The sequence below is a fragment of the Larus michahellis genome, chromosome 21 (assembly GCF_964199755.1).
Source record: "Larus michahellis chromosome 21, bLarMic1.1, whole genome shotgun sequence".
Lineage (NCBI taxonomy): Eukaryota > Metazoa > Chordata > Aves > Charadriiformes > Laridae > Larus > Larus michahellis.
In genome coordinates this window covers 5,779,833-5,807,647 of record NC_133916.1, presented here as the reverse complement: position 1 = coordinate 5,807,647, position 27,815 = coordinate 5,779,833, and the positions used below count along the sequence as shown (strand labels likewise).

Here is a 27,815-nt window from a genome sequence, read left to right as displayed (position 1 = left end):
CGGAGGACGCTCGGGGGTCCCCAGCCGGGGGTCAGAGCCCAGCCCCGAGTCCCCGGGGAACAGCCCCACGTGCGGGAAGCAGAAAAGTGATGGTTTGGAGTCAAGCGACTCAACCGGACTCATCCAAGTTCCTGCTGCTGGACCTGCACATCCCCACACTGCCCACCCCGGCAGCGCCTCCACGGCTTCCTCACCCCCGGGAGGAGGAGGAGGAGGAGGAGGAGGAAGGCATCTGGGGATCTCACCATTTCCTCCTCTCCTGCGGATGCTGCCACCTGGCACGGGCTCAGCGGCCCCGCAGCCACAAACCCCAGCGCGGCACCCACCGCACACCGCGGGGCTGCCAGCGCGGAGGTGACAGCGGTGCCACGGCTGGTGGCAGCCCCAGTCCCCAGGGCCACGCGTGTCCCAACGCCCGCAGCCCGGCTGCGATGCCGGATGCGCAGTTCCCCCTGCCGGCACCCGGGCGCAGCGCCCACGGCCATGGCCACGCGTCCCACGTCCCCAACGCCCCAGCCTGCGCGGAGGCACACATGCCGGGGAGGAAATCCTATTTTTGCAGCAGCCAGGACAGACACGGCCACAGGATCTCAAGCGACTGTCCCCAAGCTAAGGGATGCTGCAAGGACAGAAATACTGCGTCCCCGGAGAATAAGCCGGGGGAGCTCAGCCTCTTTGGTGGAAAAAAGGGCAATTTCAAGTCATCCGGGAGAGGCGGCCCAGTCCGGAGCACCCGGGTGTTTCTTCAGGGCCACACAAGCAAGGAAGAGAGACTGGGTGACGCATTAAGTGTCTTTAATCCAAAGGACTGAAGAGCAGACCAGGAAGATTAGTATAAGCCAACAGACAAAAATAAAAAAAAAAAAAAAAAGGGATAAAAATCGGATTTTAAAACAAATTAAAATTCCATACAGTGTCTAAAAGATCACCTAAAAACTAAACATTGCCTTAAAAAAATTTTTTTTTTTCCCCATTCAAACACATTTAACGCAGTGAAACATTGTGACAAATAATAATAATAATAATAATAATTCATGGACTAAAGACTTCGGAGCAGCCATCCTGCTCCTGGGAGCAGGGGATCGCTCCCAGCCCCCCGGGAGCTGGCAGCAGGAGCTGCCCCCCCAGCAGAAGCCACACCGGGGGAGGAGGGGGGCAGCACAACCCCCAGCCCTGGCCAGGGAGGGGGCAGCGCTGCCGTCCCGGCTCCAGCTGCGGTCCCATGCCACCTCCACCCCCTCCCCATGCCACCCGCTTTTCCCCGGGGACCCCCGGGACAGCATCGCCCCTGGAGCTGGGGGCTGCGGGAGCGGGCGGAGGCGGCAGGGAAGCATCTTTTCCCCACATCCCTGCAGAGTGGGGGGGATGCGGGGGGCACCGGCTTCCTGCTCACCCTCCCCCGGCCCCCCCCGCCCACCCCTGAGGTCAGAACTGGATTCCAGGCACAGGTACAGACTGCGATGGCCATGGCGGGGGGAGCCACGAGCAGCTCCGCGCCCACGGACACGACACACACCCCACGCACAGACAGACAGACGGCGAGACAGACGGCGCTCGCGGGGAGAATCAAGGCTTCCAGGTCAGGGAGGGGTTGGGGGGGGCGGTGCTTTTTTGGCTACCGTGCTTTAAAAAACAGCAGTTTTCCAGGGCAACAAAGAAGCCTAGTGTCCACCAGGACCCCACACACAGCAGGGCCGGGGAGAAGGCAGCTCTCCTTCCCTGTCGTCCCCCCCCCGACCCCCTCCCCAGCCTGAAGCCCATCTCTAGCCAGCATCCACGCAGGGAACACGCTGTCTGGGTTTCAGCTCTACAGTAGTTTTTAAAAAATATTTATACGTTATATACCCTAAAAAGGTCACCACAGGAATTTCCATGTCTTTGGAAAGAAGGAAAAAAAAATAATAATCAAAACTGTTTCACAAAAGAAAAAAAAAAATATCCAATTATCGGCGGCGTTCACCTACAGGACAAAACCCCCGGCCGCAGCGTGCGGATCTGACGCAGGGGGGGATCTTACCGCCTGCTCCGGAAAGGTCAGAAACACAGGTGAGTAGCTAAAAATAACTAGTCTGGTATAAATGTCGAATTCCATGCGCTTGATATAACAGTCTGTCTCTTTTTGTCTTTTTTTCTTAAAAAATATATATATATAGTTATTGCTTTCTCAAGGGCCGGTGGGCGCGGGACACCCTCAGTGGGGGAGCGTGGCGGGCTCGGTGGGGTTCGCTTTCTTCCGCCTCTTCATCAGCAAAGGGTTCGAGGAATCTTCGATTTTCTTGATCTTGATTTGTTCGTAGTCCACTCGCATGGTGGCCAGCGCGCTCGTCATCTCCTCCTGCGGGCAGGCAGCACAGGCAGCGCCGTTAGCAAAGCCCTGGCAGGCACAGCCCGCAGCCCCCCCTGACCCCCGGCGCAGGGGTCCCACTCCGAGCCCCCATGGGAACAAGTTACAGCAGGGGATGAGGGGCTCGCCGCCAATTTTTCCAGCCCCATCCCAAGCACGGATCTCCCCGAGGGCCAGCACGCTTGCAGGAAACCCGAATTAGCCCAAGAAGGCAGAAGCGGACAGGCCCCCGAGGTCACCCGGGGCGCAGGGTGTTGCGGACAGCAATGGAGAGAGGTTTTACCTTCACGTCCTCCCACAGATCCTTCTCCTCTTTCAGCACGCGGCTGGTGTGCAGTGGGGTCTGGGGCACCTGCATGGATTGCTGCCGAGAGAGCCAAGGAGCGTCAGCCGAGAGCCACAGGCATCCCATCCCTGCCCCATCCCTATCCCTGTCCCATCCCGCTGCTTCACCAACCCTGCACTCACCATGATCCAGGGGTGGTTCATGAACTCCGTTATCGTCATGCGCTGGGTCGGATCCGTCTTCAGCAGGTTGCGGATCAGTTGCTTAACTGGAAGGGTTTGCGCAGGGCTGGGTGTTAGCAGGTCCCGGGGTGGCCGTCCCCATGCTCCGACCCAAGCCAGAAGCCCCAAAACGCCTGCACGTGCCTCCCATCCCCTCCATGCCACAGACCTCACCCCGGTCAAACCCTTCAGCCTCTCGAGCAAAGAGGCAAAGAAGCTGCTGTATCCCTGAGAAGCGACCCACGACATGCCCAGGGTTCCCCCCACCGCAGCCTTCGTGGTGCTGCTGGCCATAGGGCTGACCCCAAAGGGAGACCTCAGCCCGGGGACAAGCCATCATGGGGACCACGTTTACCTTCCTCCGACACTTCGGACCATTCAGGATTGGGGAACTCGTACTGGCCCATTCGGATTCGCTTCTTCATGCCGGGCGAGATGGCCAGGCCGTGGTTGGAGTAGAAGGGGGGATACCCGCACAGCCTGCGCCGGGAGAGGGAGCAGAGTCAACGCGTCACCCCAAAAGCCTCCCCGGCAGCGCCCGCGGGGCACAGGGCAGTGCCAGGAGCAGGAGTGGTGCAGCTGGGAAAGGCTCAGCCCCGCCAGCCCGCAGACGAGCTCAGAAGCTGCATCCCTCGCATCCAACCCCGGCCGGACGGAGAGGGATGCATCGGACTTACAGAATGTACATGATGACGCCGAGGGACCACATGTCACAGGACTTGTCGTACTTCTCCGGGCCCAGCACCTCCGGGGCTGGTAAAGAGAGAAACAAAACCATGAGTCAAAGCGGCAGCACCAGGAGAGAGGGATCCGACCATCCCATGGAGCCGGCAAAGAGCCACCCGCGGCTCCATGTGCTCTCGGCAGCGCTGCGGCGCAGGGTCTGGCATGGCCACGCCGGCAGCGGAGGCAGGAGCGGTGCAGGGGGGGTTTTTTCAGTAAAGTCTGGGTTGTTCTTTTTTTTCCCCCCATACATCTCACTCTTTAAATAGAGCTAGCACTTTACTAACGGCTAAAGTTAAGTCAGGCGGCATCTGCGTGGAATGCAGCCCCGAGCACAGCACCAGGGAGGCTGCAGCAGGGGTCTGCAACACCCGCCCCGCGCTGGGAGCAGCCGAGCAGCGAACACAGCACCCACCCGCACCCAAAGCGGTCCCCAGTCCCGGGCATCCCAGACAGGAGATGCCTCCAATGCCACACTGCGACGGAGGCGACAGGCTGGATGCAGAGGTGATGGGCTGAGCATGGCACCATCCAAACCCCCCCGGCTCTGCCCTCCAGCCCTGCAAACCCGCAGGCTCAGCCCCCCCGCCAGCCACTTACCCACGTAGTATGGCGTGTAGCATGGAGTGGCCAAGGAGTTGTGAGTGGTGGTTTCTTTAGCAAAGCCAAAGTCCGTGAGTTTTAGCACAGCGTTGGGTCTTTTGGAGGTGTACAAGAGGTTTTCGGGCTGTGGAAACACAAGGCAGAAGTGAGCAGAAGAGCCAGAGCAGCCGCGGCGTTGCCACGGGCCAAGAGGGACTCAGCACCACGGGGCAGGCGTGCAGCGTGGTACCTTCACGTCCCGGTGCGCGATGTTGATTGAGTGTAGGTACTGGATGGCTTCCCCAATGCTCTTCATTATCTCTGAAGCCTCTGAAGCAACAAAAAAAAAAAAAAAAAAAAAACGTCATCAGAGCCTTTATAAGCAAGTTAAAATGAGCACGGCTCCCAGGGCTACTCTACAGACCAGAAGCCAAAGAGCACGGCTGAAGCCAAAGGGGTTTTCTCCATCCAAAGTCCCCCTTTCCAAGCACAAGCCCCCCCTGCCTCCAGCCCCATGTCGGGAGCCTGCAGCAAATGGGAGAGGAACTCCCAGGAGGAGGGATGGGGCAGGCTCCAGCTGCTGATCCCAACACCCAACCGCACGAGCCCCAGCATCACTAGGGACCCCAAATCCACAGGGAAATCAGCTGGGAAAACTGTCCCCTGAGGGACGTGGGGGCAACAGGCTTGAGGTTTGGGTTGTGTGGATGCTTTTCCCAGCTGCAGGAGCAGAGGGGATGAGACTCATGAGATCTATGAGAACCACAGGACCTGGTCTCCATTTTTTGGAGGGGGGTGGATGTTTCTGAAGGTGACTGAAGCTCCTCCCTCTGCTGGAGTGGGATGCACAGGGCATGGGGGCAGCTGAGAAAACATCTCCTAACCCTGCTCTCAAGCGAGGGTGAAAAGCAGGGCCACTTGCACCCACATTCCTCAACCCCCAAGAGCAAAACCCCACTGGCGATTCCAAAGAACGACTGAGGGAATGAGCTGGACCAGAGACACTCCTGTAAACAGCATGAACCGGTCCAAAGATGAAAACCCAGGTCCCCACGGGCTCCATACCCCGTTCCGTGAAGGCCTGGTCTCCCCTGTCTTGAATCCGGCTGAAGAGCTCCCCGCCGTCCAAGCTGGAAGAGAAGCCGGCGGCGTTAGATGCTGTGGCACCAATTTCACGCCAGCGCAAGCGGTAGCGAAACCTCCGGTGCTCAGCCAGGAGCTGCACAAGCTCAGCAAGAAACAAACCCCTTCCCCATCCAAGCCCTCGGGTCGGTGCTTCTGGGCACAGGGCGCTTCAGAGCCTTTCCCTTCCAGAAATGAGCAGGGCAGAGGCTTCGCGCTGGCGGCGGAGATGCCGGCTGCGAGCGGACGTGGTCTCCCCACCAGCCCACAGAAACACATTTACAGTAAAGACAGCGAACGTGGCGAGAGCGCTCCCGGCACGCTTGGCCTCCTTTAGCTCACGAGCCAACCACCCCGTGCTAACCCCGCGCAGAAGTGCTGAGCAAAGATCGCGGCACGGGCCAGGTGTCAGCGGCGCCGGCACGGGCTCACCGATGGGATGGGGGAGGAAGAGACTGAACCCCGCCGCAGCAGAGCAAGCTCTCGGATAAGATGCTGGAGAAGGACCATGGGAACCTTGGCGTGGTTCCCTCCCCAGCCAAAGGCCCCCCGGGTACCCCAAGGAAAAACTTGGCTCCAAGAGAGATCAGGGGTGAGATCAGGGGTAATTCTCCATGAGAACAGGGATAACAGCGCTTCCTGTCCCTGCCTTATCTAACTGGAGCAGAAATGGCTGCTGGCTTTCCCAGCGCAGATAGCATCTCCTGCCAGTGCCCTTGACATTCGCTGGACATCTGCGATACAGATAGCGCGCAGCTGCCGGGGCCAACCGCTGCACGGAGCGCACGAGGAGACACACACCGTGCTCACGCTGAAAGGCAAATGCTGCCTCGTGACCGGCGTTACCCCCACCGCATCCCTCGGACGGCAGGGAGCTCCGGCAGAGACACGCCGCAGGGAGCTGCCGCTGCCCCGGGGACTCGTTTCCATTCAGCTACCGCTTTCTTCCCACACGAGCAGATGCGCCGCGCAAACCTTTCCTATCCCCAGCTGCCCAGCGTCCCGGCGCAGTTCTCAGAAGCCTCTGCCCACACCAGAGCCGCTCAGGCGGCGGCCGCGCTGCCTGCCCCGGCGCTGCTCGCACCTGCTGCCCCCCCAGGCAACCGACCGGCTTGCCAGAGGAGAGGTTTTGGCAAGGAAGCTGCATCAAATCACAGCTGCGGTTGGGATGTGGTTTCAATACTTTCCCCTTCATTCCTCCCTCCTCCCCAGGTTATATCAAACATCTACCCGAACCAGAGCCGCTCAACGGCTGCTGCAAGAGCTGCAGCGGCGGCGGTAGATGCACCAGCCCGGCGTGGCTGCACGCTGCCCAGCCGACCCCACCGCAGGCTGACGGGGTGCCAGGAACCGCTGACTACCCCGGCTTTCAATGGCCAAAGTGAGTTTAGTTATGATCTATCTGCTGCGAGAACCACAGGCCTGAAGCCTCCCGACAGCCGAGCGAGTTTTCAGAATGACTCAGAGCCAGCGCAGCTCCCACCGTCCCTCCAACGCCAGCGGTGCAGCATCTCTTCCAGGGTTTCCATCCCTGCGGCTCGCAGGCTGCTTTCCCCACCAGAGCATCTCCCTGGCGTCCCCAGCACCCCAGGCAGGGATGCGGGAAGGTGCTCGTCCTACTTTTGGCATCACCCCGCAGGGCCGCGGGTGCTCCGGTGGGGAGAGCCCACCCGCAGCGGCGCCACCGGGGACTCACCACTCCATGACGATGAGCAGACACTTCCTCCCCTGGTAGAGGTTCTCGTAGACATCCATGATGCGGACGATGTGCGCGCACTGCGATGCCCTCCAGTGCAGCTCCACTTCCCTGCGGGCCTTCGGACAGTCCTGCAGCATCTGCGGGAGAAGCCAGAGCCCGTCAGCCCTGAGCACCCCCGGGGGAGCCGGGCTGCTGGCACAGCAGCCACCCGGAGGAGACGCAGGGCGAAGGCCGAGCGTGGGTGCTCTCTGCGAGCATGGGTGCTCTCTGCAGGCAGCACCCAGGCGCGCTCTGTGCAATGCCTCCATCCCCATCTAGTGGGAAGAGCGCGAAGCCGCCCGTCCTCAGAAGCTTTTACCCTTCCAAGGCTGGTAAAAGCTTGCCCCGGCTGCCTGCCACCTCCCTGCCCTCTGAGATGCCCCCCCGCTGCCCAGCCAGCCTGTGCCACCAGCAGCAAGACATCCTACCGCATTCATAAACAAGCTTCTGCACACCGGTACCAACACCACTGCACCCCTGGGGGCCACCGAGCATCCCTGCTCTCCCCTTCGCAGCCCCCTGGCAGCACCCGCTGCCCACCCGTCACCTCCCACCACCCTTCCGCTCCGTGGGACTGGCGGGACCCTCCTGCTCTGTGTCCCAACGCACAGCCTGGGCACAAAGGCACCCTCCCCGTGGCTTGGGAGGCCACCAGCACCCAGCCACGCGTGCCCGGGGAGGGGACAAAGCAAACAGCCAGATGTTCCCTAAATAACAGCTTTTCTCACAAGCAGCAGCAGCTCTTTAATGAGGCTCTCGCCCTTCCCAGAGACAACTCTCAGTTCCCAGGTGCAGGAAGGATTTGCTCGTCTGCCACAGACTATTAATTACCATGTTTGTCAGGATAAACAACCAGCCTTAATTATTATACTCCTAAATATAGATCAACAAACGTGTCTATCTTTAGTCCATTTTCCTTCCTGTCTCCGGCAGCTCCTGCGGCCGGGCTCGGCGAAACACCCCGGAGCAGGTCTGCACCTCTGCGTGGCAGCGGCACATGGAAACGCATCCCACCCCCAGCCTGCATCAGCAGGAGACAGCGCGTTTGCTCGTTTTACCAAAACAGACACAGAAATGTACTTCTCGCCCCTCTGCCCTCTCCCGGTCGCGCTCCCAAGCTGGTTGATTGCTCAGCCGGCAGCGGAGGAGCATCAGCCCCTGGGATGGTTCCCTGGCCTGGACCGAAACGGTGCCCGGTGCGTGGCAAGGACCACTCTGCCACAGGGGGGATGTCACGGGAACAAGGGTTAACGCTTGCTGCGGCCCCAAGAGACACACGCTGCCTGTTTGTAAGTGACACGCTGGCTGACGGCGCTCGCAGAGCAACGGCGGTTTGCATTCCTGCCCGCAACAGCGCACGGATCCCTTTGCCACAGGGAAAGGGACAAATAGGATGCACGCTGCAGCCGCCCGCCCGTAACCCCGCTACAGGGGGTCTGCTCACACCTCTCCCAGCTCCTCGGCTCTCCCCCTTCCCGGGGCGCAGGAAACCCATGCCCGTGGATGGTGTGTGGGGTGGCTTCTGGCGTCAAACCATTGGGAAGCTCAGTGAAGGCCAAAATCACGGAATTTTTCAGAGTTGGAAGGGACCTCTCGAGATCACCTAGTCCCACTCCCCTGCTAAAGCAGGATTGCCCAGAGCACATCACTCAGGGCTGCATCCAGGCGGGTCTTGAAGGTCTCCAGAGAAGGGGACTCCACACCCTCCCTGGGCAGCCTGTTCCGGGGCTCTGTCACCCTCGCCATAAGAAGTTTTTTCTCCTATTTGGTTGGAACTTCCTATGTTCCAGCTTGTGCCCGTTACCCCTCGTCCTGTTACTGGGAACCACTGAAGAGAGTCTGGCTCCATCGGCCAAGCCACCCTTTGCACAACACCATTTCCACCGACAGCCTCGGGGCACAGGGAGGACAGGAGACTGGGCAGCCCCTCCTTGCTCCTCCATTGCTTAATTACTCTAAAAACCGGATCCTGCTGAATTCGAAGCCATAAGCCAGCGCAGCGCCAGCCGCCCCAGCAGCCGCGCAGGCAGGGAAGGGGCCTGGAGAAAAGCTCAGCTATTTGCGGCTCCGCTCCCAGCAGCCTGGCGTGGGGAGCCAGGAAACTGAAGAGAAAAAAAAAAAACAAAAAAACAACAACAAAACAATTTGTAATTACGCGCTGGGAAAATTGAACAGCAGGAAGCAGACAGTTAACATCATTCTGCACAAAGACAAACAGGAGATGTACAGAAATACATACCCAATTTTTAGAGGTCACTCCGAGCGCTTCTAAAGGAGCTTAATTGTGTTTCTAATGAACCAGGAGGCAGCAGCCTCCATTACCTGTACCAGCACAGCGCTGACGCTTGCTTTTGTATTCGGGCACCCGCCGGCGAGCAAACAGCTGCCCCCGCGCTCTCAAACCACCCCGGCTGCAATTCAGCCGCGGCACCCGCCGGCCGCCCCCCGCTCCCCCGCGGGACGGAGATGCGATGGATGGAGCGGCCGACGGATGGAGCAGCCACTCGCCCGGCTGGGAGAGGAGCAGATTAAGCCTCGTTAAGAGAATGATTTGGTCTATTGAGGAAATGTTCCCGCTGGCAGGTGCCAAGCGGGGCGACGGGGCCAGACGCAATGAGGCTGCGTGGGGGAGGCCATTACCGCCGCAGGAGGGACGCGGCGATGCCCAAACCACGGTAGAAGCCACCTGCACGTCCAGCATCACCCACTGCACCCACACAACCTCCTCCATCCCAGCCTGGGCACAAAGCACCATCTCCCTGCACCCCGGGATGTGCCGAGCAGGCGCAGGGGTGGGAAAGCACCATTTGGTCCCGGCCCAGGCGGGGTGAAGGCAGCGCTTTCACCAGCTTCTCCTCTTTAGGTGGGAGCCGACAGCTCCCTCTCCCTCCTCCGCTCCTCGGCCGCAGTCAGCAGTGAAACCACAGGCATTGCTCTGGTCACTGGAACTCCACACGGAATGCGGGGGGGTGCGGTGACACTGCCCAGGTCCCTAATTTAGCTCCGGTATCCAGGGCAGGCTACGGCTGCAGCAAGATTTGTGTTTCTTGGCTTGCAACGGGGAGGCTGGGATGGGAAAAGCACCTCCTGTTTCCCCGAGGTTCGGCAAGGGTGAACCGCCCCCATCCCACCCCAGCTGAGGGGACCAGCCTGGGGACACCGAAGCTTCAGAGCAGCTTCAGAAGCAGGAGATTTTGCAACCAAAATAATCCAGAGCCCAACCAGAGTTAACTCCTCACACAGGGGAGGTGGCAGCAGATGGACAACCCGCTGCAAACCCCCACGGCTGCTCACGGTTCAGCTTTTCCGCCTCTGTAACCTCCTGTTCCCCTTCCAAGGGAGGGCTCCTTAGAGACCAAACTCCTCGTTATTTCAGACGAGAAGCGTTGCTCCCTGCTCGGCTCTCGCTGGAGCAGAGGGCTCCGGCACCGCAGCGGGCAGTAACCAGATCCCCGGGTTACACAAGCGTCCCTGGGACAAGGGACAAGGACAGCGCTGCCGAGGGGACTCTGCCACCCTCTTTGAGCAAAACTACGTTTCACGCACAGAGGAATCCTGCGCATCGCCCTTTGCGGCGAGGTTAGGTGCTTTAGATGTTAGCTGTGTAGCCAGCACAGGTCTCCAAACGTCTTCTCATCATCAGAGCTTGTCTCTGTGTTTCGGTGTCCCTTCGACACTGTGTGGGACAGGGGACAGCCGGGAGAGCCATGCCACCTGGGCCTTCCCACCGGGGCATCTGCCCGCAGGAAAGGAGGGAGAGCTGGGAAAGGACCACTCCGCCCTCGTCGCAATTAGGGAGGAAATTCAGCTTTCAGCCGCGTTCCAGCTCTCCTCGCAGCAGCCTGACACCGCCGAGATTTCGGCAGACGGCATTTGCTGCCATCCTGTGCCTTGGCGCAGCCCAGCTCCCCCAGCAGCCTGTACACGCTGCGAGAGAAATTGGTTACGTGCAAAGCTAAACGTGCTCATTAGCCTCATTAAACCCCTCAAACCGAGGGCTCCAGAACCAGCCCCATCAGCGGGCGGCGCAGCCCCTGCCCCTACGTGCTCGGGACGCCCCCGGCAGCGAAGGCTCCTGCTGGGCTCCTGCAGCAGCTCCGGGATTTTCACCACCTTTGGAAGGACAAACCCTGGACACGGCTCCTGAAAACAAACCAGCTCATGGGGGTGTCTGCAGGGGGACGGCACCCACCCAGCAAACCCAAACCCCCGACAAGCTGCCTCCATGGCACAGAAATGGGGCTGAAAAACCGAGCGGGCTCCTGCTGCCACCCCCGCAGCCATCAAAAATGAAAATGAGCTTCAGCTCAAACAAGAGCTGGGGGCTCTGCCCCGTTCACTCAGCAGCACGTCGAGCTGAATTCCCACCCATCATCTACCTCACACCGAGCGCGGGGAAGGAAGGAAGACGCCGGAGAAAACAAGGGGGCTGGAGCCGCTCACGTTCCCTCGCCCACGCGCGTCCTCAGGCACCACTGATTCAGTCTCGCCGCCTCCTCCGGGGATGATGTGCCATGAATCACGGCGGGTTCGCCCAGGAAGCTCCCTCCTCCGCTGGCACAGCAGCGGGTCCCCAACCACCCCGTCCCGCTGCCCCTCGCCGTGGGTGCCCCCGCAGCCCCCAACGCTGCTGCCCCAGCCGCCACAACGCGCTGCGCTCGCTCAGATTGGCAGAATAGCCCCGTGGAAGAGCTTGCAAGGGAAAACTCACCTCTCACGGGCAATTCCCAAGAAAACTGAGGATGAGGCACACACCGGCACGCCGAGCTGTTCATTGTCCAAGACTGCTCGTCTTCGCTCTGGCTCCACGCTCACCTCGGGCGCTCCAGCTGCTCTTGCAGGCAGGGTATTTTTATTTCCATGTGTATTTTGATCGCAGCCGCTTCACGGCGGTTCCCAGCCGAGCAGCACACACTGCATGCCTCGCCGGCGTGGCACCCACCCCTCCGACCACCTCCTGCAACAGGACCCGCAGGAGCGTGCCCATGCCCCACACAGCCCCGAGGAGCTCCCCTCGTGCGCCGTCTGCGCCATGGGGGCGAAAATAAGCTGTTCTTAAGTTGCAATAAAAATAAACCTACAGTAAGGAAAGGCAGGCTGTCACCCTCCCGAGTTATCAGTGGGGGAGCAGAGCAGAGGTTCCCTTGCCCGGTCTGCACACACGGGCTCCCAGTTCCCCCAGCTGGACTAGCACAGCGCAAGGGGCATTTTTTCCTAATAAAGCAAAAGGGTTTCTCTTCAAAGGATTTGCCACTTCTCATCTTTCCACGCAAACTGGTTGCCAACTGGCCTCAGCTGCTGAAAACGTTTGCGGAGCCGGCGCTGGATGCTTTACACATGCTGTTCCCACCTCCCAGTGCCGGGAAGGCAAACCCCATCGCCCCCCACGCCCACCCAAGGAACCACGGCGCCAGGGGACCCGGATTCAGTTGATCACCTCCCATGTGGCTTTTTTCCTGCCTTTAATACCAGCACATTTGGGGAGCCCACAAGTAATCACCCCAGAGTCCCGAAGCTGCCCCAGCCTCTGCTGGAGGCGGTTGGGAGGGAGCAAGCAGCACAAGGGCACGGAAGCAGCAAAGCTTCGTTCCACTTTCACTGTTTATTAACTATGGAAGAGAAATCACGAGTCCCAAAGCCCGTAAGAGGAATTATGTTACCAAACGCAGGGAAATTTGTGGTTCAATCACAATGCAGTAAGGGTGAAACGTGCAGCCCAGGAAACCTCCCCCACACCATCATGGCTCTTACATAAACCTTTACATCAACCCCATCCCCGCTGCCGGCACCCACCACCACCAGCAGCGCCCAGTCGGAGGCGATGGGACTTTCCCAAGGTCATTTCTGCTCTGTCCACCCACGGGAAGCCACACAGTCCCTGGGTGAAGAGCCTTAAGCCCCAACAGACCAGGCAAAAGCCTCATCCTCCTGTTCCCTTTGCCCAGGGAAAACCGGAGAGGAGGAGGAGTGGCGCGTGGGCCCCGCGGTGTGCCCCATCCTGCCGGGACAGGGTGGTATTCAGAAGGGTGGCTGCTGCTCCCGGACGGGGATGGCTTCATCCAACCCTCACGGTTTGCAAGGCAGGACAGTACCAGCCACCTGGAGGGACGGCGGCTGGTGCCATCGGTGTCCGGGTGGATGCTGAGGCTTTGACCATTCGGGCAGTGTGGCTGGCTCCATGCACTAGTGGCACCTCCACGTACAAAAGGCCACCCTCCGCGTTCACTTGCCCGAGGGAAGATGGAGAGGCTGGAAAAAGCGTCCCAGCAATAGAGAATTATTCAGATTAGACAGAGCTACGAAGAGGGAGCAAGCCTGGAGACGCAATTCATGCCGAGTGAACACAAATGGATGCACATGCTCAAGCTGCTCGGCCGCATTCTCCGAGTCTGAATTATCGGAGCGCTGGGAGGGAGACCCGGAGCCACCACGGCAAGCACAGGGAACGCCTTCCCACCAAGACAAGCCATAAGCCGGGCACAAAGAGGCTGGGTGTGCGAGGGACAAGCCAAAAACCCCACCAGCAGCAGCCGGCACGCTCGGGGAGGCCGATGTCGGAGCGGGCGGCCCCATCCCTGCTCCTGCAGGCGATTTTGCAATGGGGCGGAGGATGGAAACGGGGCGAGGGAAGAGGCGGCGATTGCACAGCACTTTCACAAGGAGCCCCACCGCACCGGGGCCTCGCTCGCCCACAAGGGTTGCGCAACCCTCGGTGCCCCGTGCGCTGCCACGTCCCCCGCCTGTGGCTCCCACCGGGGTCCCTGCCCACCGGGGATGCTCGGGACCCCCAGCCCCACGCCCCCCCCCTTCCCCAGGGCATCTGCTGAGCATTTCCTCACCCAGCGACAGATGCAGCCGCTATTCAGCCTTTTCAGGCTGCAACAAAAGCCTCTCCAGGCACACAAAGGCGAGGAGCAGAAGAGGGGCCCGGGCTTAAACAAGAGCCACCTGCCAGGGGCCCGTGTCCCCCCCCACGCCGTGCAATCGGGGTGCTGCCCCCCGGCCAGCCCCGCTCTGCAGAGCCCATTGCCCAGCAGCAAAAATATTCTCAGCACAATAATTTCAAGGAGATGAAGCTCCGAGGAGGTACCTGCTGTGGGTATCCAGGAGCGGTGCCCCGGATGCTGAGGGACGGGCCACCAGCGCGGTGGGGACATCGGGGACAGGGAGGCAGCAGGCGGGAGGGGGATGCGAAACTCATGGGAAAAAGTCAAAGCAGGTAAATGGCAAGAAGGCGGCAGCGCAAAGCATCTCCGCTGACTCACGGCACCAGCAGCAGGCTGGAGCTGGCGTTCAATGAAGAGGAATAAGTAGTTTCAGCTTCACGTGTCTGAGAAAAAACGAGATTAGGGGCACAACCAGTCGCAGGTTTTTGTTTTGGGATCATCCTCTACGTCAGAAGCCGCACTGGGTTTTGGTGACTCACCTGCTGCTCGGCTCCCTGGGAGGCATGGGGGCTGGAGGAGCCAAGACCAGCCCAGGCACTAGCCACGGTTAGCAAGGTCCCCATGTCCTGCTACGCAGAGGGACGTTCCCGGAGGTCCCAGGGAGCAGATCTGGCTGGAGCGATGGAGCCACCACCCTGGCCAGGACCTCCAGGATCTTCCCCGTGAACCCAACAGGGACAAAGGGGGTGATGATGGCCAAAATGCCCCAACCCAGCCCACCCCTTCCTACAGGCATTCAAGGTGTCACCTCTGAGGAGGGAAGGGGGGCAACCGCTCTGGGGCAGGGGGACGCTCGGGGACCCCTCTCTGCAAACCGAACCACCGCATCCCCCCGCGCCTCCGCCAAGGACATGCTGACGCTGCTTTTCATCCGCGCGACACAAAGCGAAAGGAAAATAGGAAGCGGCGGGAGGGGCGGATATCTCCACGTGAGACATGGCTGCAGCCACATCCGTGCCACGCACGGCCCCTTCCCTGCCGCCTCCTCGCCAAGCGTCGGGGTCAGCTCCTCCTCCCAGCCCCTCCATCGCCAGATTTCCTACCGGAGCCGCCAAGCTCCCGAACGGAAAAGCGCACATATGTGCTTTTATGATAGGAAGTGGTTGATATTCGCAGGCGTGATTGATACAGGAGTAAACACTAATGTAAACCATTAACTCGGCGCCGACCTATGTCCTTTGCACTTCCCTCCCGCGGGCACGGCTTGAAAAAAACCCTTATCGTGGTGCCGGCACCCTGGCTGCCCCGGCACGGAGCCGTGCTGCCTCCGCCAGCCCTCTGCGCTGGCCGGGGGCTCTCCATCGCACGTGAGACAGACCCACGCAGCCGCCGCCATGCAGCCCACCCACAGCACCGGGAGCCCCCAACATCGTTTCGGGTCCCTTGCTCCATCAGCCTCAGCACAATCCTCGGGACAACGCTGCATCACCCCCCCATTGCCTCCCACCCCAGGGACAGCTTTGTGGGGATTCCCCCCACCTACATCCCATAGTTGCTTTTATTTTTAAGACATGCCCACCCATTCCTTACTTTTAAGCTGGAAGTGATTCAGAGGAGAGGCTCAGGCCTCCTGCAAGCAGAGGAGCCCTCAACACGCACAGCTTCCCAGCAGCTCCTGGGCTCGCTCTCAGCACAAAAATGAAGTTTCTCGGGGCTCAGCCCATGGGCAGGACCCCCCTCGGGACAGACAGGCGGCCGCCGCCCCCTCCCAGCACAGCGATCCTGCTGCTGCCTTCCAACACACATCTTACAGCAGTGTCAATAAATAAATATTAAAATATATATTTAAAGAAGGAAAAAAAAAAAAAAAACACAACAACCCAACAAACCAAAACACAAAGCCGCATTGAGGCCAACCACTCTTGAAGTGCCATTCTTGCAGCGGTACGGCCTCGGGATGCATTTCCTCCACCAGTGCCAAGCCCGAGGAGGGTTTCATTTACACACCCTCGAAGGTCAGTGATGACAGCACGTTTTGCATCATTCTGTCCTTTCCTCAGCCGTTTATTTAGCGGAGTTTCACCCTCGTCATGGGCTTTGTCAACACCAGGGCACAGCAAACACCTTCCTGAGATGAGGCCGGGGGTGCACAGCCCAGCTGCGGTGCCTCGTCGGCAGCAGCTCTGCCTTTGCCGGGCAATTCCTGCTGGGATGCGGAGGAGCACCCTCCCACAGCCGCGACCCATGGCACGAAACCCTGGAGGCACCCGAGCGGTGCCAGTCTATCTAAGGGGTCGGCATCACGCTCCTGCACGGTGAACCTGCACCAGGCACGGTGTCCAAAGTGGTCTGGCGGCTGCTGGGGCCTCGGGGCTGGGGCTCTTCCCTGGGCGAGATAACCAGCTCCCGCGCTGGGTGGCCACCACTTTTGTTGACGGCGGGGTTTGTTTTGTGCAGGGGAAGGCCAGGACAGGAGCGACACGGGGATTTCGTAACACGCCTTTGTCTGCAGGGGCCCCGCAGCCACCAACTGCCTTCCTCCCGGCACCGCTCCCTCCACCTCTCACACGGCACAACAGACATAAAACCTCCAGCGCCGTCAGCTCCCATGCAGCTGGATGCTGAAGCCCTCCTCCAGGGATGCTCAGAGCCCTCCACCAGGGATGCTCAGGGCAGACACACATGGGGCAGGGAGAAGAGCTGCTGCAGCTGACCCACAAGAAGGCATGTAACAAGAAGGGATGCTAACGAAGGGGCAGAGGGAAAGGGGGGGACTGCACCCCACTGGGAGATGCAGAGCTGTTCAGTGGTACGCATCACCCACCACCCTCTCTCTCCTCCATCTCCCCAGGCAGAGCTGCTCACCGAGAGCCAGGGCTGCTCATGGCTCTCCCTCACTGCAGCCGCCCGGCCCCGGCAAGGCTGTCCCTGCACTGCTGCCCTCCTCCTCCTCCTCCTCCTCCCATCGCACAGCTGGTGTGCATCCCCAGGACCTGCAGAAGAGCTGGTGGGGCCACCCGTTTGCAATGAACCCACCCGGGTTAAGAGCCAAGCAACACTCCAGACCCAACATATTACGCTTCAACTTTACCCACCACAGCAATTAGTGTTTTAGGGGAAATCCTGGACCTTGAAGCAATGCACTGAAAGGCCGAGAACCCTCCTGCCCCCCCTCGGGGCCAAGCAGGGTGTCCTTCCTCCACCAGCCCCTCTTCCCTCCGTGCCAGCCATCCTTAAACTCTTTCAGCCGGGAGGAAAACACAGTTGCGTTTCTATTTAAGAAAAGCCCTTCTTTGCATCCTGCTGGCACCTCATTAAAGCTCGCAGGACGCGGTGGCTATTATTAGCTCCCTCCAGGCTTTCGGCAGCCCCAGGAGCCCCCGCGGCACCTGTTGGCAGCAGCCGCAGAGCCCGGGAGGTTTGGTGAAGTTGGGATGGAGCCCAGACCACCAGTATCCCGGTCAACCCCGTCACCTCAAAATACCTCAGCCAACGAGCCTGCAAAACTCAGCACGGAGCGCCTGGGCACACACACCTCCCAAAACACCCTCGGAGGAGACACCTTCTCCCCCCGGGCGCTGCCGAGAGGGACATGCCGGTCTCCAGAGGCTGCTCCCATGGAGCTCCTGCCCAGCAGACTACAGCAAGGGGCCGACAGCAGAGGTCTTACGCTCTCCCATCTTTTCAATACGCAGCAAAACCACCCGCACTCTGGGAAAGACTCACTGATCTCCTCCTGGATGCCCAGTACCCCACTGCTAGACAGTGTTCACCAGCAGGTTCCTTGATTTCTTACCAAATACAACAGACAGCAAGCGCTTTGGACACATTTTGCCTGTTAGATCAGAGCGGAAAGGAGATAAAAGGATACATGTAGGGAGATTTAAACAAACCAACAAAAAAAAAAACCTACTCCTGCAGCTACTGCTGCTCCCCTGGCAGGCCGGGCTGTTCACTTTGGGCATTCCATACCCAGCCTTTAAAAAGAAAGCTCACCCGACGGACTCCAGCTCCCCCGGGGCAGCGTTAACCAGGGTCCGAAGGAGCGGAGGCAGCCCCGGGGCAGGGGGTGGGCAGGGGAAGCTGCTCTCCCCGGGCTGGCCGGGGACTCCCGGGTCCTGCTTTGTATGAATTTAAGCTTTTTCAATTCCACTTCTTCACAAAAAGGGCTTAGGGCTGTGGGGAGCCAAAGAGCAGACAGGCCAGCCTTTGTGCGGCTCGGCCGCCCACGAGCTCCGGCAGCCCCCACGTTCCCCCCGCAGCACACTGGAGCACGGTGGCAAGTGCCAGCGCGGGCATTGCCACCAAACCCGCGGCCCCGCAGAGCCTGGAGCAACGCCTCGAGTCTGCAGAACCTCCGTTTTTTAAGCGAGAGAGAGAAATTAAGTCTTCAACGGCCCATACGAACATCACCCCCCCTGCGTTACCCCCATCTCACCCGCGATGAAGTTCAAGGCTCTTTCCAAGGCTGCTGGGAGGGTTTTGGGTCGAGGCGGGTACAAGCTCCAGATGTTCATCACTGGTTAGGAGTTAAGTCCCTAAAACCCTCAAGGCACAACCACCACGTCCCAGGCGACCCCCCCTTCCAGTGACATTTGCCTGGTTGTCTCAGTGTAGTCTTTGCGGAGAAGGAACGTGAAAGGGAAGTTTTGGTAAAAGCCAGAGGAGCTTGACCCGCCAAGCACAGGCTGCCCTTACTGCCAGAGCCCGGCAAAACCGAGCTAGCCGGCTACACCGAGAGCAGCCAGAAACTCTCCTTGCCCTCGCTGGCCGGACCCCGCAGATCCTCAGGGTGAAGCCCAGAAATAGGAATATCAGCCCAAAGCACTGCACGCAGAGGCACACGGAGAACATCACCACCTTCGGTGGACTCCCCCCGACCGCGGCACAGGGTGCAAGCCATAGACCTGCTCCAAAGCTCCCGGGGAGCAGCTCCGGCTCCCAGCCCTCCTGCCCCACGGCCGCCCGCCAGGCACCGGAGCTGCTGCTCAGCAGCGTGCAAATACCGCCTTTTAATCCGTTCATGAACTCCCTGGCATCTTACTCACCCAGGCTTCATCAGCCCAGTATTTGCATCTCTAACGACACGCACTCGAGGCCGGGCTGGTCGTCTCCTCCAGCAGCCAGGAGCTGGGGAATAGGAGCACCAGGACAATCCCAAACCCCCCAGGACCTGGAGCACTTCCCTGCTGAATCCCACCACCCACGGAGCATCTCCTGGCCTGGTAGGGACCTGCTCTTTATCAGTGGCTCTTCCTCACAACAGAAGAGACTGAGAGATTCTTCCCCAAAGTGGAATAAGCAGGGAAGGAGGGGAGACATAACATCACAGACCCTCATACCAGGAACAGGGTCATTCCTTGCAGGAAAAAGCCCTGAGGTCAAAAGCGAAGGCCTTGGGAAGCCTCTGCTGAGCTCCTGGGCCAGTGAGGGGGATGATGTCCTCAGTGGGAGCCCGAGCAGGTGCCGACCGAGGGCTGAAACACCGACAGGCTCCCCAAAACAGCCGTGCCCCTGTGCCAGCACTGCTCTGCCCATGGCACGGGAAGTATCTGCCCTAAAACACTGGATTGGCAGTTCCAATGACTTCCAGAAGATAACCTGGGTTCAAACATCCCGGCCAGCCCACCTGTCCCAGCACCGCGGCACAGCCACTGCTGCAAGAGCCACCCACATTTTCTTAGCAATCTGCGACGGGCAGCGAGGTTGCGAAATGGCTGAAGAGGAAGGGAGAGTCACTCCAGAGCCTGGAGGGGACCGGGCTGGCAGGAGGAGGCTGTCACAGGTGACAATGGCTCTCGCAGCCCAGCCGTATCCGAAAACAGCGGCTACAGGAGCTGCAGGAGCCAGCACTCTGCAGGGGACGTGTCGCTAACACCCACAGCGGTGCCACCCGCAAGAGACACGGCCCCTGCCTTTGCGCTAAATCAAGTGGAAATATAATACGTTAAAATTGTTCTTAGACACGGAGCTGGCATATGCAATAAGGCTGTCACTAACTACTGAAAATAAAAACATATCCCTGTCACCGGACCAGCTCCCCTCTGCTTTTTACTTTACTTATTTTTGTAAAGTAGGCTGAGGATAACGTGCGTACTTTCAGGTTTGTTTGGATCTGATTGCATCCGAGATGCCCAGGATGCCGCACCCCCAGCTCCAGCCACGCCGCTCAGACCCGGCTCCCTCCCGCGCTCACGGGCATGGGAAGGGACGAGCTGCGGCTACTGGAACTGCAGACTGAGGGGACGCGCTGCCAAATTTCCACAGCAGCCCCAGCTCGTGTTCCAGCCGCATTTCCCTGAAAACACACTTTTGGCAGGAGGTCCGAGGAGCCTTTCAGGAGGCTGCCCCAGCTCGGTGCCGGGCACCAGGGCCAGAGGGCGGCGGGGGGACAGCACTTCCGCACGCCCCGCAGAAGATGCTCCCACCCGCGTCTGCCCCATGGAAACCCAGGAGGTGCCATACCCCTTGGGACAGGGACAGCACGGAGTCCTGACCTGCTGTTACACGGATTTAGCCTGTTTCAGGGCGAGAGGCGTACGGCAATGATGATGCCAAGCCCAATTTACCCTCCTCTTCTGGGGCCAGCAGAGCTGGAGAGGCCGAATTCAAGAGTGCCCAGGGGAGCCGGCTGCAGCCAGGGGCACACAAAGCGACGCAGCAAAGTTAATTATGACAACAAAGGAAACGAGTCCATCCCTCCACTGATCCCAAATCTATAGCCCAAACCGGGTAAGGGTATCCGACGAGAGCAGAGCTGCAAAGTCCCAGCCTGGCTGGGAGCCCCAGGAACATTCAGATCTGGGCTTGCATTTTGAACTTTATCTCTAGTTTAGGCTACAGCTCGCTGGACCGCCAGGCACATAATCACATGCAGCCCTGACGCCAACAGCTTAAATAACCTCATTACGTATGATGGCAAACGCTGTGCCAGCTGCAGACCGCCTGAGCCAAGGTGCTCACCTGCCCTCTCCGCTGGAAGAGTGTGGTTTGTCACAGCAAAGCAGCGTACCGACGTAATACCCAATTCCCGGGAAGATGCTGTCATCCTCCCCGGCAGCATCAGACCGAAGATGGAGCCACAGCGGAGCTCCACATGCTCCCCGCAGTGCTCAAAGAGGAGCCACACTGGTACCGCATCCTGTATCCCCCCTCCCGACGGCAGGTACCGTCCCAACACCCTCCAAATGCCATTTTTGCAGCTCACAGCATCTCCAGCAAAACTCATGTTTCGGGTCCTCTCAGGTCAGGGGGTTCTACCAGCACGCATGGGCTCTGGGCTGTTAGTCCCTTCCCCAGGCCACGAAGGAAACAGCGAGTTAATGCAACCATTAAACCGGCTGCTTGATATAATCCCTACCTCAAATTGGTAAGATCTTAAAAGGCTGAAATCTTTGAAATGGCTCAGCCACGAGGTATAAAGAAACAACAGCTTAAAAGGCTGTTACAGCTCTCCGCATTCAGACTCGCTCTTGCGTGCCCCGCTCTAACCCCGTGCGCTGCTCCCCGTCCTCCTCCACGGGGGATCGGCCGTGGAGACACTCTCCAAAGTGAGCCTCCAAGCACCGGTCACGCACACAGTCCTCGTGCCAGAGCTGAAAGGAAAATAGATTTTAGCATCCTGCAGCCAAGAAAGACGAGGGGCAACCACAGAGGGGATGGGGGCCACTTTCAGTGGGATACGGGTCTCAGGGGCTTTTCGAATCCAGCGCCAATGTCACTACCAGGGATGACCGTGATGCTCAGCAGCTCTGGACCAGGCTGAAACACTGACTCAACGTGACTGCCCGGGCTGAAAACAGGTTTCTTGGGGATCAGTCAGGCAAAGTGTCCCCGTGTTTCCGTGCCAGCCTCTGGAGCTGGTGGAGGGATCGTCCTGGTCCTCGCGGATCCACCCTCCCTCCTCCAAACCCAGCCTGCGAGCACAGCGGGGTCACGAAGACCCTTCTCCTGGTCCCTGAAGACCCTCTCCTGATTCTTGCCTCACTTCTGCTGCCTGCACCCCTGCCCGCAACGGGGAGAGGAGCTGAAGGGCATGGGGCAGACATGGGGGTGCCTGGCAAACGTGGGGCCCCGAGTGCCGGCCGGTGCCGGGCTGTGGCAGACGCCCTCGCCCGCCACAGACAGCCCCGGCGCGGCGGAGGGGAGGGAGGCAGGCAGGGAGGGAGGGAGGCAGCGCGTTATTCTTGGAAACCAGGAGGTGAGGTCATGCTGCCTGAATGCTGCAACTTGAGGCCAGACGCGCGGGGCCAGTTGTGCTTGGAGAGGAGCCTGACTTCTGCCGCGGGCGGCCGAGCGAGGGCCGTCGGCAGGTCGGGAAGCTGGGAATGTTGGGACCTAGCAGGGAGAAAGGGTTTCTTCATGAAGGAGGGCTCACTCCACCCAGGCTCTCGGCAGTGAGCGCGAATCCCAGCAAAAGGACAGGTTTTAAAATAGCATCTCTGCGGGAAAGCCCTTGGACCACCCCAGTGCAGGGCACGTGAGCCCACCAGGAAGGCTCAGGAGATGCCAAACCTGGAGCCACACTGATCCCCGCACCGCAGGGACTGCAAAACATCCGCTTGCAACCCTGCCACTCCTCCAGATGCCTCCCACATACCCGCCCTGCAAACCCCGCAGCGCCCGTCAGGAGTTCATCCATCCCACGGGATCCCGGAGCGCATCCCGGAGGTTTCTGGAACGAGAGAAGCCACCAACCAGCTCTTTCAGGCTCCCTAGGCAGGAACTTTCTGGGAGTTTTCATCACCTATGCCTACCCATCGTCCAGCCAACGCGCGAGGAGACCCGGCTCTCAGTCTGCACAGCTTCAAATTATTTATACCCTGCTTTAAATGCCCTACAACAGGCAGCACGTGGCTGACACAGCCCAGCGCCCCTCTCCTGCTCGCTACCCTCAGGCAGAGCCAGCGCCTCCCCAGACAATCACTGTCCTCTACATCGGGCTTCCCTGACGTGGGCGCTGGCAGACGGCAAAAGCCTCGCCGAAGGCCAGCGGGAGCTCAGTGTCAATGAAAAATTAGTCATTTTACCTGGCCGTATTCGGTTATTAAATCACACACACACAGGGGCTGTATTTTCATCCTGCAGGACGGCTGCCCGTGAAGGATTCATCCCGGAGCAAGGAGCTCAGCTCCTAAGCCCAGTACCACTTCTGACGGGCTGCAAGACCTTCAGTAAATCACTGCATCTCAGTTCCCCACCTCTGAAAACGTGGGAAACACTGACCCTGTTTTGCAAGGCCTATGGCTGATGCCATTAGGTTACTATTAAGAGGAAGAGCCCCGCCACTTCCTGAGCACGTGTCAAAGCAAAAACCAAGCCCCTGCTCCCAGGCCGTTATCAGTCCATCTCGGTCGTAGGTTTGACTGCTCAGAACATGTCATGTATTTAGAAGAGATTAAGGCAAATCCCAAATTGTTTAAACAAACTCATACCCCAAGTCCGTAGACTCCTTTGGTCAATGAGATAATAAACCACTGCCTTGGAAAAGTCCCAGTGATGTCACTACGCTTTCCACAGCTTTTCAACCATGCACAGAAGACCACGGTGAAGATGTTTCTGGTTATATAAAATACGTGGTAGAGTTTAAAACAAAAATCCGCCCCCTCCCCCAGAGGAGTACAGCAGACACACAGCGAGCTGTTTCCCATGAGCGCGAGCCCAGGATCTTCATCTCCTCCATCACTTAGAGGCTATTTTTCCAGCTGGATTTTCTGGCGGACAAAGAATTGATCTCAAATGAAGCTGCAGGAAGCCACAGGAAACAGGGTGCTTTGCTCCTCTAAAGGTCTCTGTAAAGAACCCAGGCCATGACGGCAGAGAGAGCACGAGGCCACCAGCGACACCCCGGCTCATCCGCAGAGCTGCTCAGTATCGGCTACGAGACACCTGCCCTATTTCCACGACAGGCATCTTACAAGAACAATAAGCCACAAAAGTACTGGGCTCCTTCCTCCTTCTCCATCGGAGGAACCATCGCTGGCAGATTATCTGATGAGGCTGAGAGCGAGACTGAGAGTGTTTCGCAAACGTGCCCCGAAGCACCGAGGATGCTCCAGAAACAGGGATGCTGGAGCGAGAGGGGGCAAGTTTGCAAGGAGTCGCCGTGGCCCCGCCAAGCTCTTCCAGCTCCTCCAAGCTCACCAATCCAGCTGAGGATTTCCTGCTTTGAAGCTGGGGTTAGGAGTGAGGTTTGCTAATTTGTTTTAAAGCAAACCTGCTCCAGGAAGAGCTCCATCAAGTGACACATACAGCAGAGAAGAAGCTGCCACCCGCTATTACTGGCCCCCGCTCTCTGGTCTGGCTTACCTGCGATTTCCTCACCGAATTAGGAGAGCCAGCCATCAACCCAATATCTTGCCTAAAGATTAGTCTTAAAAGTGGAATTTGCGGTAGTCAGCCCCACCGTCGCAGCCTGCGTCACTAATGCCAACAGCCTGACCACAACGAACACCGCCAAGTCGGGTCAGTGGTGACCTACATACAGCAGGCTTTACAGAAATTACAAGCCTAATTTTGCCTCATAATAAATCACACCAAGGTACAAGGAAGAAAGGGCTAAGAAACCACACAGACCTCGCATTTCAGTTCCATTCATCACCTCTCCGTGGACTTTATGTTCCCACCCTGCAGTAAATCACCGCACATCAAACAGGGTCAAGTCATGGGTGACTGGGACCATCAGTGGCCGCCTTCCCACCAGATAATTCAGGGATGCCACACGTCAGGTACTGCTCAGTGCGAAAAAATAGAATAAAATTAGTGGGGGGAAACTAGCAAAATAAAAGATAACAATCTATAATAAAAGCAACGGAATATCTCCTGTTTTCACCTAGGTACTACACAGCAAATAAAACTCCCATCCATTAACTCACACAAAGCACCATTTTATTTAATGATGCGTCTCTGCCATGGACAGTTGCACTGGAAGGAGGAGAAAATTGGCCGTAATATTTTCACTGCTGCTGGAACGGTGTCTCCAAGCTCACACTTCCCCGGCGCACTGAAGAGTTCTCTTAGGCAAAGTGACTCGCAGCAAAACCCTCACCTAAACACATCTCAGGTTGGGAGAAAGAGGTTTAACAACGTAATAGATGCTCACGATCCAAAAAGAAGCACGGCATAACCAGAAGACACCGTTAATATCAGGGAGAGACACAATTGCTTCCCTCCAGTGGAGGATTGCATTATTATACAAGATTTTGGAAAAGGAGATGTAAAGAGCAACGTTCCAAATGGAAAGGTTTGCTGCACAACCACAGCAGGCAGCACAGAGAGGTTTCAGCTGTGGCTTCTGGCGATGGGCCATCGGGATTCTTTTAAGCATCATCTGAAACATGACAACTCGATGCAATCACTTCTGTGGATCCTGCTTTAGGTCATCTTTCCACACTGATGCAGCCCATGAGTAATTCGGATCCGAATACCTCTCTGCAGGTCTCGGAACAGAGATGCTATTCCGGCTGCGTACCGGAGGAGGGGATGAAGTCAGCACACATCGTGTCTGGGGCAGTCACCCCCACCAAGTTTGGGTTCGGTACAATTCAGCATAATAACCAAATAACCCACGCCTGTAGCTCACCCTCACCAGGACAAGCCGGGTAAGCACTGGCGCGTCCAAGAGCCCAAACTCACAGCGTAGCAGTTTTTAAGGGGCTGGAAGGAATCGCTTACAGTAGCAGCTGTGCCGCTCTTCGGAAAGCCAGAGAGGCGTCCAACCGCCCAGCTGAACGCTCCTCTCTTGGCAGCCACGTGTGAAGAGGCCGGGGCAGGGGACAGGGAAGACAACCAACACTTTTCCAAAACAGAGATTCAGCGCCGAATACACCTCACCCTCCCAGAGCCACACAGACGCTCTGCACCACCCTCCCGCGTTACAGCGCGGGGTCCCGCGCTCAAAGAGGGGCTTTTCAACGCGGCCAAGGGACCAACGCGGCTCGTGACAGTAAATCCTGACCCCACCTGCGGCACCACGTGGGGTACGGGCACCGTATCGGCACCAGCCCCAGGTGTACCATGGGGTACGGGCACCGTATCGGCACCAGCCCCCAACCCCAACCGCCCTCCCCACGCTGGGGCAGGGAGGAACCGCAGCACTGTGTCTCCTCTGCCATCCTTCCCCTTTCAAGGGCTGTGAAAGGGAAGTGCCGGAATCCACGCTTTAAATTCTCGAGTTAACGGCAGAAGCGAGGAGGAGCCCGTCTGTCAAAACAGAAGAGGATTTCACTAATTTCCAACCGAACGAGATGACAATACATGTCATCTCAGAGCACAACGCGGGGCTACTCACAAGAAACGCCTGCGTTTCCGAAGGAAAAGTCAAACTCGTATCGTTCAACTGAACCCCCCCTCCTTAACCGCAGGGGTTCAGCACCGTCCCTTGCTGACCCCAGCACCCCCGTGGCATGACTTGTGCCTCCGAAGCCACTTGTTCATTCATTCAGTTCATAATCCTAGATATTAACAGATGGGCTGCTTTAAAAACAAAAGAGGTGGGGGTTATGGATTGAGGTGGGGTGTTTTTAGCCTTCACAGTTCTCAGGGTAACGCCGAGGGTTTGAACAGCTCATGTGTGGGCGCAAATTGCGCCGATGCTCGGGAACACGGTGCTCCCGCCGAGCAGACGGCCTGTACCCGCGTCACCCGGCGCGTCGTGAATCCATTCAAACTTCCCAAAGTCCCTCCGGCGGGGAGACACGCTCCCCCCCTTCACTCAAAAGCCTCCTCTGAAAACAAGGGAACCGCCGCATCGTCCAGCGTGTGCCAAAATACACCTTTGCAGCCACTATTTATCTATGTATCTTTCAAACAGAAGTTATGGACAAGGGGTAAATACAATAATGATGAAATATTCCCCAGCTGAAGTGGGGGATGACAGCCACTTGGTATTACATGCCGTTTGGTACGGCCGGGGCCAGGAGAGCCCCGGCATCGAGCAGGGACCCCCGGGCAGCCGGGGTGCATTCATCCACAGTGCCACGAGCGGGGGACACTGTGGTTTGGGATGGGGACACCGCGGGGTGACACCGGCCAAGCCAAGGGTCCCCTCCGCTCCAGACCTCCCCCCGAGGTGGGCTACCAAGATGTCATTTCGCTTCGTTTCCCGTTAGAAAGCCCCGTCTCCGTGCTCTTAACGGGGGGAAAAACACACATTAAAGCATGGCGGGCCGGCCGGGCAGCAGCCGGCTCCATTGTCCCCGCACGCCCCGCTCCCGGTCCCCGCTGTCGCTGCCCGTTTTCCCGTGCCCGGCCCCCCACCCCGGGGACCCCCCCCCCGCCCCGCAGCAGACATCTTCCATCACTGTCAGGCCGCTGCCCGCTCCTCCTGCCCCTTCCGCGGCGGGGCGGGGGCAGCCCGGAGCCGCCCGCCCCTCCGGTCCCCGTGTGTGTCCCGTCGTCGTCCCCCCCCCCCCTCGCTCCGGGCAGCCCCGTCGGGGGGGACCCCCCCCGCTTCCCACCTTGAGAGCGAACTTCTCCCCGCTCTTCTTACTGAAGATCTCCAAAACTTTCCCGTTGATGCCCAGCCCCAGCACTTGCGTGGTGACCTTGTAGTCGTCCGTGATGGCATTCTTCCGGATCTGCAGGCCGCCCTTCACCGGGAACGGCGGCGGCGGCGGCCCGTGGAGGGGGGGAGCGGCGGGCGGCGGGGGCGGCGGCGGCTGGGGCGGCGGCGGGCTGGGGAAGCCGGCGGGCGGCGGCGGCGGCGCCCCGGAGAGCATGGCGGGCGGCGGGCGGGCCGCGCCGGGCGGGCGGCCGGGCGGGCTCCGGGACTCGGCGGCCGGCGGAGCCCGCTGGGAACGGGACGGGGGTAAAGCAGCAGCAGCGCCGCCGCCGCCCCCCGCCGGTGCGCCCCGGCCCCGGGAAGAGCGATGGCTCCGGTGCGGCTCCTCCTCCTCCTCCCGGCGCGGCGCGG

The 27,815-nt window shown here is 59.2% G+C and overlaps 1 protein-coding gene and 1 long non-coding RNA gene across 2 annotated transcripts; both read right to left on the bottom strand.

Moving 5' to 3' along the window:
• Positions 1 to 778: 778 nt before the first annotated feature.
• MAPKAPK2 (MAPK activated protein kinase 2) lies at positions 779 to 27,815 on the bottom strand. Its single transcript, XM_074564272.1, has 10 exons — positions 27,361 to 27,815; positions 6,975 to 7,114; positions 5,222 to 5,286; positions 4,407 to 4,486; positions 4,175 to 4,301; positions 3,529 to 3,604; positions 3,207 to 3,331; positions 2,813 to 2,898; positions 2,628 to 2,708; positions 779 to 2,335 (listed from the first exon to the last, which is right to left on the bottom strand). Exons 1-10 carry the CDS (start codon positions 27,619 to 27,621, stop codon positions 2,192 to 2,194), a joined length of 1,185 nt encoding a protein of 394 aa, XP_074420373.1. The 5' UTR covers positions 27,622 to 27,815; the 3' UTR covers positions 779 to 2,191.
• LOC141733634 (uncharacterized) lies at positions 7,129 to 15,369 on the bottom strand. The gene is made up of 3 exons (XR_012584360.1): positions 14,443 to 15,369; positions 14,107 to 14,346; positions 7,129 to 13,265 (listed from the first exon to the last, which is right to left on the bottom strand). It is a non-coding gene; the product is annotated as an uncharacterized LOC141733634 (long non-coding RNA).

Excerpts from the sequence above, each read along its gene's own strand:
- MAPKAPK2 (XM_074564272.1), bottom strand. The coding sequence starts at position 27,621 with ATGCTCTCCGGGGCGCCGCCGCCGCCGCCCGCCGGCTTCCCCAGCCCG. Across the intron at positions 7,115-27,360 it reads GGGAGAAGTTCGCTCTCAAG|ATGCTGCAGGACTGTCCGAA; the intron begins GTGGGAAGCGGG and ends CTTCTCCCGCAG. Across the intron at positions 5,287-6,974 it reads CTGCTCATCGTCATGGAGTG|CTTGGACGGCGGGGAGCTCT; the intron begins GTGAGTCCCCGG and ends CTTCTCTTCCAG.